This window comes from Ornithodoros turicata, chromosome 3 (assembly GCF_037126465.1).
Source record: "Ornithodoros turicata isolate Travis chromosome 3, ASM3712646v1, whole genome shotgun sequence".
Classification (NCBI taxonomy): domain Eukaryota; kingdom Metazoa; phylum Arthropoda; class Arachnida; order Ixodida; family Argasidae; genus Ornithodoros; species Ornithodoros turicata.
Window position 1 is genome coordinate 97,213,126 of NC_088203.1, and position 10,305 is coordinate 97,223,430.

General features: G+C 48.2%; 1 protein-coding gene across 1 annotated transcript; it reads left to right on the plus strand.

Moving 5' to 3' along the window:
* Window positions 1-2,592: 2,592 nt before the first annotated feature.
* On the plus strand, window positions 2,593-9,784 carry LOC135387520 (endothelin-converting enzyme 2-like). The gene is made up of 5 exons (XM_064616679.1): window positions 2,593-2,791; window positions 3,243-3,566; window positions 4,811-5,164; window positions 7,899-8,093; window positions 8,172-9,784. The coding sequence occupies exons 1-5, from the start codon at window positions 2,735-2,737 to the stop codon at window positions 9,609-9,611; spliced, it is 2,370 nt and encodes a 789-aa protein (XP_064472749.1). The 5' UTR covers window positions 2,593-2,734; the 3' UTR covers window positions 9,612-9,784.
* Window positions 9,785-10,305: the final 521 nt, after the last annotated feature.

Here is a 10,305-nt window from a genome sequence, read left to right on the forward strand (position 1 = left end):
ACAACGGGTTCAATTCTTGTTTTGGAGTGTCTCCGTCTGCAGCCGCTGTTGGGAGTACACTGCACAGACCTCGTCTAGAAGGAGCTACATGCCTTTTTTTTACGTGCTAAATGTGTAATGTCTTTAAATCAGCTAGATTCTCGACTTCGTAGAGAGAGAGAGAGAGAAAGAAAAGGTGGACTTGTTAGTTTACTCGAAAAGAAAGAGACAATGGAAAGAAAGAAATAAAAAAAAGGTCGAACGGAGAAAAATTAAGAAAAAAAAGTCGTGGTGGCTTGTCACTGATTCAGGCTAATTCGTCACTCATGCGGTTCTCTTATTCAGATGCTGTTCATCAGTTGTTTGTCCTTCAGGATGTGCAGTACTTCTTTTAAAGTAGCACAGAAGTCATTTTTAACATCCTGTTTTCTTCCTATAAAACTGTTAAGTAGGCCAGTAAGATGCACCATGCGAAGTAATTCACACCACAGAGTCATAATTATCGCAGAAATTGAATTTAAAGTACGCCACAAAAAGCGACCACGCGCAACGGCGGTGTAGAGCAGCACCAGCCTGTGATCTGCTCGGGACCTCGCGCTGACGCTACAAGGATCACGCTCGCTGATTGGTCCAAAGAAATGTTGTCTGCGACTCCGCTGTCGTCTGCTTCTCAGCTGTTCGAGGATCTGGAAAAGTATTGCTATTGGTTGTGTCATGATTCGGCCGCTCCTTCTATCCACAATTCTCCGGGAGGACTGGCAAAACTGGTTTACGGCGGCCATGGAGGAAGGAAACACAAGGAGCGGCCCCTCCGACAGTTTTCTATCGGGACGAGCGTAGCCGGCCTCGCATTGCCTTCTGGGATGCTCCTGTCTACCACGTGACCGCTTACGTGACCCTCCAGACAGCATGGCTCCAGCAAAGCAGACGACGCGAGCTGTAGTTTTGTCTCAGTTCAGATGGCAATATTACGTTGAACGCGTTCTTGCACTTCATTTCTGTGTGTTCGAATGTTTACTGTTCTATTAGAAGACAAGACATAGTGTGCAGAACGCAAAAGGAGCACGCGGGACCGGAACATTACGTGTGGCAACGGTTACTTCCAACGTATGTACTTTTCTTGACTAAGTGGTAAAAAATGCCGTCCCATTAATCAGATTTGTACAACAACAGAAGATATGAAATGAATCCTCGGCAGAGGTTGAGGTCCGAAATGAACAATTCAAGATGACTCGAAGACACACGGGCAACTAAAGCAAGTTACTGTGTACTTACGAACAAAACGCGTTCCCGTGACAGAGCTGCTTTCAGTCCAACGAGAGCCGCAGCCGGGACAGGAACACATTACCATACGTCGTTTCTACGACGGTGCTCACATTTTCACAATAAATTACTTTCAAAAAGCAAAACCATACAGAGAGCAGCGCCAGAAACAAAGCCTTATAAAACCGAAACTTTAGAGGGGATCACGTGGTGGACAGGAAGCAATGGCGATTTGACTCGAGCGACCGCTAGAGGGTGGCTACGCTAGTCTGGAGGGAAGAGCCGCTCCTTGTTTCCTTCCTCCATGACGGCGGCAAAGGGACAAGGCGCTGACCCTCACTGACCGGCGAACCAGAACGAGTTCTCCCTGTAACGTCATCGGTGACGTGCGTCATACCTCCTCCTCCTCATTATACCCGAGTTAGGGCGCGGAGCCCTGTTTATGTGTGTTCTTTTCTGGGAAACAAATTGCACACATCAAAACCTTTCCCGCTATTCGGTAAGATGATACACACACTTTCATCAGACGTCTTAACCTGATTCTTTTTTTATTTTTTATTTGATGGCCCTCTGTACTCCTTTAAAGCACACCCCAGGAAGATGTGGCAAAGTTGCTTTGAATACGGTCGAGTCCAGTTCAACCAACGCACGGCCTTGAAAGCGCTGCTTATATTTTGTGACAATGTGTGACTGCAGCCTTCACTGTGAGGTGAATCATTATAGCTTTCGTCAAAAGGTTTCTAGCAAGAGTACCGCCTCATTATGGTTCATGCAACTCTGTAATTTTGAAGATGTTTTGCGTTGTACCAACGAGTGAATACGTTTCAGAAAAAAAAGAAAAAGTAAAGGACAGCATAGATTTGCTTACATTAAGTGCCTTCCTGTCTTGTAGCCGTTCCGCGGACTCTTCCGCCCCACCAGCCGTCCTCCATGGTGGTGGTGGTAATGGTGGTGGTGGTGGTGGTGAAAGGGCTTGCCGTTGTCGGCCTCACGTATGTGGGCAACGTCACGACTGACGCCCTGGGGGAATGTGCGTCCTGGGCCGACTTCTAAGTGAACTATGCCGGCATATGTCTTAAAGCGTCTGAGGAAAACCCAGGAAAAGCCCCACACAGCACTGCCGGCACCGGGATTCGAACCCGGGTCCATGCAGCAGTATCGTTCATCTCGTCATCCAATCTCTTTTAGTCATTAGTCTCATTCTTCATCCTTGCTTGCTCCGACCCATTGACGAGTGGCCTTTAGCTGTGTGCCACACATGTAGAAGAGCAGAAGAGACGGGCTCGGGCCATTTCCTTTGTGGCAGAAGAAGAAGAAGAAGATAGGCTCGTCGTCGTCCTTGCACGAAAACGCTTGCGCGACAATAGCATCGACATCGTCACACTACCCGTGGAGCGTGCAATACGTGTTCCTTGCAGTGCAGCAGCTGGTAGTGTATCGTGTATTCGAGAACCATAAGCTTCGTAGTGCAGGCATCGTCGTTGGGCTTATCATGAAGCGAACAGCGCATCCTCGCTCATCAAAGAGCGGATCTCACCCAGATGCACCGGTCAGTATGACGTGTGTCACGAGGTAAAAGGTCGCCAGTAACACTCTGGTATAGTTATTAAATCCAGTTACACGACAGGCATTTTTGTGAAAGTTTACATGCTCTTGCACGGCATGAGGACATTCCGATGATAACAAGGAATTGGAATATTTATGTTCAGTTCTGCAAGGAAACTCTGAAAAAATTGTGATAGTGGGCAAATCAGAAGTTTATGCTATAGCTGTCTAATGCAACGGATTAATCTATATTTTTTATGTTACCCGGTGCCTGTTTCTCTTCCTGAATATTCGATACCTATTACCATGACAATCAGTATAATCATTAACTTTGGCCATTCGTATTACACCGTCGCTCTATCATTCTAGTTCAATAGAATTAATAGCCATCATAGATAAATTTGAAAAGAGAACAACCGGCGCCACCTTCTCTCTCCTTTCTCTTTTCTCTCAAGAACCAAGATAAACGCTCCCCAATACGTGTCAGTTACGCCGGAGCGCCACAGCCTGAACCCAAGGCAAGTCCTTCACCGCTTGCTGCCAAGGCGTCATCACCTCAAACGCCCAGAGACGGTCCTCCACCCCACCAATTGAGGCGGGAGCGTCCTCCTGAGCGTAACCGAGATCGCCAGTCGGCACACCGTGGGTCAAGATCACCGCGGCCTTCACCTCACGACAGCCCCACACCGTATCGTTTCAAGAAATATTCATCTCCTGCTCCGGAAGGGTTCGCTGGTCAGACATCCCCTTCCCCAGAAGCGAGACTCCGTACTTCATCGGTGAGTAATCACGCGATGACCAGTTCCGTTTGAACTGTTCGTCACCGTTAGCCCCGTTTGTGTTAACGACGCCCGTTTTCTTCCCCCTGTTTGTGCCCAGCACGGAGTTTGATCGCTTTTAAATAATAACCTAATTCTCACCAACTACAAGAAACAGTTAGCTATCAGATAGAACAGAATATACGTGGGCAACCTAGTCCTGGTCCGCAAGCGAAGCCTGAGAACAACAAGAGAACGTAACGTAACGTAAGACGAGCTCAAACCAACAAAAAACGATTTCGTTAAGCAGGTTTGTTCGAGCTCGTGCTGTCTGTGTGCCCAAGCTCAGGTTCTTAAAGCTACTTTTTCACATTCCGAAGACACCGGGCCAAAATGTAACGCGGGCTTGAGAGCATATACGCGGGTCAGTAACCATATTGTTTAAAGCCTAGCGGTAGAGTCACTACTGTTTTATACGTCACCCGGTGCGGGGGGGGGGGGGGGGCTCTTTGCGTCATCTCCCAAGATAACGCGTCCTTTTCCACACCAGGCGGTGCATGATAGATAACAATATCATGCCAACGTCAGGAAAACAAGCACGTGCTCGCAGAGGGCTCCTCATCTTACTTTTGGAGTCACTGCGCCGCAGAGAAAGAGTGGAGGCGGCGCTACTTGTCAACGCCACCAAGACACAAAAGGCCTGCTTAATGCCTCCTCTCATTCCTTCGCTACGTAGACACATAAAAGCAGAATTCATCTGCTACAGCGGGTCGTGCAAGAACTCTCAAACGACTGCAGCTAACTTCGCAAATTCGACCCTGTCGACTAAAAATGAAACACGCTTTCCAGAAAATAGGTACTGAGAAAAATATAGAACAGATTTGCGCTTTATTTTTTTTTCCCCATTTAGTACGCGAGGACGTTCATTACTCGACTACGACCGCTGAACGCGCGTTCGCGATTGGCTACGGCCGTTCAAAACATGATCCTCATTGGCTGACTCTTAGATGTTACGTCACGGCGACGAGGAAGCAGGCTTTCTCAATCTAGATGGTGTAGTACTTGTGCGGCGCGTCACCCCTAAAAATGGCGTCACCTGGTGCGGACCGCATCCCCTCATCCCCTAGTGACGCCACTGAGTCTACGCTATAAACTCAACGACGCTTAATTTGTATTTGTCTATAGACTTGGCGATTTTGCGGAGCCGGGAAATACATGCATTGCCATGCGACAAGGCACTAAGATCTCGACTTCTGTCACTGCAGTACACACCGGCAACATCAGAACAAGCTCTGAGGATGGTCAAGCGGATTGGGTCCTTAAAGCAGCGGTATACAGCATATGCCATCGTCGCCCTCTTCGCATGCGCACTCATCAGCGTGCTTCTCTACGTTCTGATTGCCAAGCCTTTCACCTCGTCAGAAATCACGCGCTGCACGTCGGACAGATGCCGCGAATACGAAGCGATCGTCTCACTCGTCAGCACCTCCATCGACCCGTGCGAAAACTTCTACCGCTATGTCTGCGACGGCTGGAACAGCAAAGAAGCGGTATCCGTACGAAGGCACCAAGTGGAACGGTACATAGACTATCTCGATGAGTCAGCGGACATGATTCGGGTGAGTATACGCTGCAGAAATGCCTACAATGGGGAAGGAGTGTGGGGCCAGAAGCAGAGTGCGTTCTGTAGCGCGTGCTTTCTAGTTGTCTTAGCGCCGCGAATCAACTAGGGCTATGAAGTGCATACAGACGTGGATAACTGGACAGAGGATGCGGGAAGGAGTACGAGACAGGTTGGAGGGGGGGGGGGGGGTTAGTGCTTGTCCTGGGCCGATTTCAGGGGTACCGTGCCGACATCCGTCCGTAAAGTGTGACGAATAACGCAAGGAAAAACACGGGCAATACAGCCGGTTCAGCATGCCGTTGAAGGTAGTCGTGTCTGGTTAATATGGACCTAGTTAATATGGGCAAGTCGAATTATGAACGGTTTTTGTCAGGGCGAAACTTTTTCCAAGGCATTTTCGTCTCGTTTATATGTAAACTCGCTTTTCGGAGAATGGAGGGGTGCTGCAAGATACAAACCATATTTAGCCCATGTATTTTCGTCTCGTTATCATGCACGGTATCTGTATGGAGGGCATGCGTCTCCCAGTATTCTATAGGTGAACTTTTGAAAGTAGGACGTTTGCACAAAGGGAGATATGCCCTCTATAGAAATCTTAAGGGGTATGGTAGAAGGAATCCTCCGAAAGTGGTACGTACGGGCGAGGGGAGCGCCATATTGAGTCAGCCAGTGTCCACCCCAGCAGCGCTCTGCTTCGCCGCTAAGCTTAGCGTATAGTGTGACGTATTTACACAGCGCACTAATTAGAAAAACAAGGCCTGTGCTCAAAGATGAAACATGTAAACGGCACACACACCAAGCGTCCATGTACGCCAACCGCATTGCCACCGCCGCTGCCTCGACCAGCCTTGGCTTCCAGCCTGGGTAGGAGCGGACAGTGACAAAATCCGTAGCCAGCAGAAGCCGTGGAGCAAGCGTTGCCAACAGTTTTCGGAATTGCGCCTGTTTTCACGGCTAAAAGTACGCGGCGCTCCCTCGGCTGATTCAATATGGCTGCCTCCGGGTGCATACATTGAGAGAGGGAAGAGCCCCGTTCAAGTCCTTTGCTCTCCTCCGATCCTCCTCCCCGCCTTTCCTTCTAGCCTCTCTCCTTGAGCTTTCTATGATACCCTCCCATCTGCAGTTATCCACAAGAACTATACGAGGAGGGGGGTTATTTGTGCGCATGAAGGGCCTGGAAAATTCAGTATTACACCATGAGTGTTCCAAACACGTCCACGTGCGATTGACCCTCATGCAAGGAGTTGCACCTTGAGTTAAACATAGTGCAGTCACTCGGCAGATTACGAGAATAAAGGCAGTGCAGTCATCAGGTTCTGGCGTCAAAGACTTGAGCAACGCCAAGCCAGCGGTCACATCTGCTATGGCTCAAGCTTGACTAGAAACAGCTCTTCAATTGAGGATATCTGTGATGAGCAGCAGGCTCTACCTGTTGCTGGCATTTTGCGAAGCCTAAGTCAAAGTGCAAACAAGTATACCTGCAAGCAGGCATTAATTCGGATTTAAAGATAAATAAAGATTTAGATTTTAAAAAATAAACCTCCATCATTGGTTTTATTTTGGTCGGGGACGAAACTGAACATATTAACGAGGCACGACTGTGTACCACCCGGTCGTGTCGCTGGTGGAGCCGGTACCGGTGATGAACAGAGCTGTTACTGGGCGCGTCAAGTCGCTGCTCTCTTACTCCCTCTCGGGTGCTTCGAGTTTCGTGCTCCTGGAGTAGCTATTTAACCAGCACTTGGACGCTAGAACACGCTCGCTGCGCTGCCTTTCTCCATTTCATTTTTTTTTTACTTTCTCTGCTCTGCATCCGCCCCACCCTCCTGCGTTCTCTTATTTCGCTTTCGTGAAGAGGAGGGAAGAGGCCACGCGACGGAGCACGACGCCCCTTTTTCGTGCACCCTCCAAATGCTGGAGCGTGAAGAGCGGGCTCGAGTACGAAACTCTGAGAAGGAGCGTAACCACTTAACGGTAGGAGTGCCAAACATTCGCGCTCTGGTGCAGCCAATTAACGCGCCCACTACTGTCTCTTTGATGTGCGCGTAACCGACTTCACAGCTCACCCATAATAAAATCAGTGCAGCTAGTCCTGTACTTTCTGTACAGACCAATTTCTCAGACGAGTGCATGCGTAATGTCGTCCAACACGATACATATATAGGTCTTCTGACATGCGCGTGACTTAAGTTAGTGGCTTTAAATTACCGTGTCAGTTCCACGATATGACAGGAAGGATGTACGTTTTCATAGCCATCCTACACCCCCACCATCACTGTTGCAGTTCCCCAAAATGCGTATAGCATGGTGGCCAATATCGCTGTGGAGAGTGGTATGTCGATCAGATTACAAGTCTTCTGGTGACCTTTGCCCCCTTTTAAATGGAGTATCGTCCCTCTTTTTGCTGTCCGTGTTACCTGACGCCGAAGTTCAGGCTACCTTTGCTTGTGGCATCGGCGCTATATAGGCTTCTTTCTCATTCTCGTCTCCAAGGATTTCGTTCCCACGGTTTGCACAACATCGTGCATTGTCAGGGACAGAGGCATGTCTGCAACATGTAACACTTACAAAGTTGTCAACGAAACGCAGTTCACCTCACGGTCGCCTCGAAAATGTGAGCGTGGCCATGTTGAATGTAGACACGGAAGCAGGAATAGAAAGGAGTCCACACCTAGAAAACTTTCAGTTCATTCGCACATACGCTTAGGGTTTAACACATTCCTGTCCAGGTTCCACCCTCAAACCAGTCGGGTGAACAAAAAGCCATAGCCTTCTACAGGTCTTGCGCAAGTATCATGGATGAACACAGGGACGAGTTACCAGGAGTCAAACAGGTCCTAAAGAAGGCCAACCTCATTTGGCCTCACGAAGCCGAACACCCCAATCTTCTTGAAGCCATGTTTTACATAAGGCGAACTCTGGGCGTAAGCATAATTCTTTGCATCAGCTCATGAGTGTGGTATAAGAAGCAGAAGCTGGATGCCTGTTCTTTCTCTCAACAGCTCTCTCTGTTCTTTGACATTGAAGTACGTGCAAACACCACGCACACCACAGTGGAGTTCTCTGCTCCATCATCCCTAAAGAAGATTCTGGACATCGAGGACAAACTTGTGGAAACCGGACACTATATTCAGTTCTCCACGTTTCTTCTTATGCGCTTCATGATACCTGGAAAGCCCGCAAGCCCAGCACGTCGAAACGCGACAGAAATAGTTCTCACAACATTGAAGACAAAGTTAACATCAACAAGAAGAAATTCAACAAGAATTCTTCACTACAACATGAGTGAAATTGCTGAGGCGACACAATGGCGGGGATACAGCCAGGAACGCTGGGAAAAAGCCGTGACGGAGTACTTGGGTATCAATAATGGTATCAGCGTGCACATAACAATTTCTGATAGCGCATATATGCAAGAATTTCGGAGCCTACTTGGATACCTAGGAGAAGGCACGCTGCAGCTTGTGGGAGGATACTTACTGGCCATACAAGTTTCGGTTTTCGCCAATGAGGGGCTTCTGAAAAATTTGTACCTTGGAGCGTCTAAAGGAGAAAGTAATTCTAGAAAAGATAACCGCGACTTCTGCCTGAGAGTAACTATGAAACACATGGGAAGCGCCTACATCCACCCTCACGTGTCTAGATGGCCGGATGCTGAGCAACAGCGTGAGCTCGCTGATATTGCTGAGCATGTGGAGGCAGCCTTCAGAGCGAAATATGGCGTCAGCAACCGAAGACTCGCTGATATGGTTCATAATTTCACCAATGTGCAGCGGAATGTTGATATAGACAAGGTCTACGAGCACTTCAAGGACATGGGCAAGGTGTTTGTCGAGAACCTGCAAGCAGCCGTTGAAGGCTTCATGATGTCACGCGGCGAATCTATCGAGATACCTAATATGAACCTATTAGAACAAACGAACATCAGCTTCTACCATTTAGACACGACCATCAATTACCTTTACTTCTATCCCTACGCGTTCGCCCAGCCGCTATACGACAGCCACGGTCCCCTGGTGAGCAAGTACGGTGGAATTGCGTCCGAGTTGGGCCTGGCCTATGGGACACTTGCGCTGCGTAATCAAGTGGACCCAAGTAACGCTACTTGCTTGAAAGATTTAGATCGGGAAATCTGGAAACCTCTGGAAATAAAAGATCTATTGATTCGCGCATTGGCCCTGGATGCAGCGTGGGACAGTTTCAAGGATGCAGCGTCTAAACACCACGAAGTGGCGGGCTTCCACGGCTTCACAGACGACCAGCTCTTCTTCGTATTCTTTTGCCACAACATGTGCAGCAGGGAAAAGAAATGGGAAACCTTGTGCAATGCTCCTCTGAGGTCAAACCTGATGTTCAGTACCGTGTTTGGATGTTCGGAAGAAAGCTTCATGGCATCTGGCTCAGTGTGCTTCCCCTCCCAGAAGGTGTATCAGTCCCATTAAGATGGACGCTGGCGTGCGTGATAGATGCCAATTAAGGACACATCTGCTGATATATTTTGCTGGGATACTTTAATGCAATGTAGTAGATACATACCTTGATCTTTCGGTATTTCAACGTCTCGTCGAAAGAGCAATAAGGCTACAGGTACTATAAAAACAGTGCAACAGTTGTGTTCTTTCTGTACGTTTGCGCTCACCTGATGAGGCGACGGGGGCTTCTTTCTTGTTCAGGCTGTTAAAATAGTAATTTTCAGAGCTTCCACATGCAAGCATGGCCACGTTAAGCAATGGCAGAGGTCTCCATGGTGCGGATGGCGAAAGAAAAGGATACGTGAAAATAGTTTTTGAAGGAAATCTGTTAATTAGCTCCTGGAAACATTTGTCGTACACCCATCGACAGGGGAATTATGTTGCTACCTAGCTATGTGACTATGCTACACCTAGAACGTTAAAAAAAAAAAAGAAACAATGCGCAAGTTGTGTTGTGTTTCCGGCGATAACGACTCACAAGTAAAGGGAAATCTGTTGAGACCGTCAAGCAGTTTAATTTGCGAAAACGACACTTTCGTGCAGTAGGCTGCACTACTTCAGGTTTGAGGACCTGCTAGAAGTGGTCAAGAATATATTAAACCCAACTCGAAAAAGAGTAGAGGGCGAAGGTTGAGAATAATACAAACAAATGTACTACATAGGA

Excerpts from the sequence above, each read along its gene's own strand:
- LOC135387520 (XM_064616679.1), top strand. The coding sequence starts at position 2,735 with ATGAAGCGAACAGCGCATCCTCGCTCATCAAAGAGCGGATCTCACCCA. Across the intron at positions 3,567-4,810 it reads CGAGACTCCGTACTTCATCG|TACACACCGGCAACATCAGA; the intron begins GTGAGTAATCAC and ends CTGTCACTGCAG. Across the intron at positions 8,094-8,171 it reads ACATAAGGCGAACTCTGGGC|CTCTCTCTGTTCTTTGACAT; the intron begins GTAAGCATAATT and ends TTCTCTCAACAG.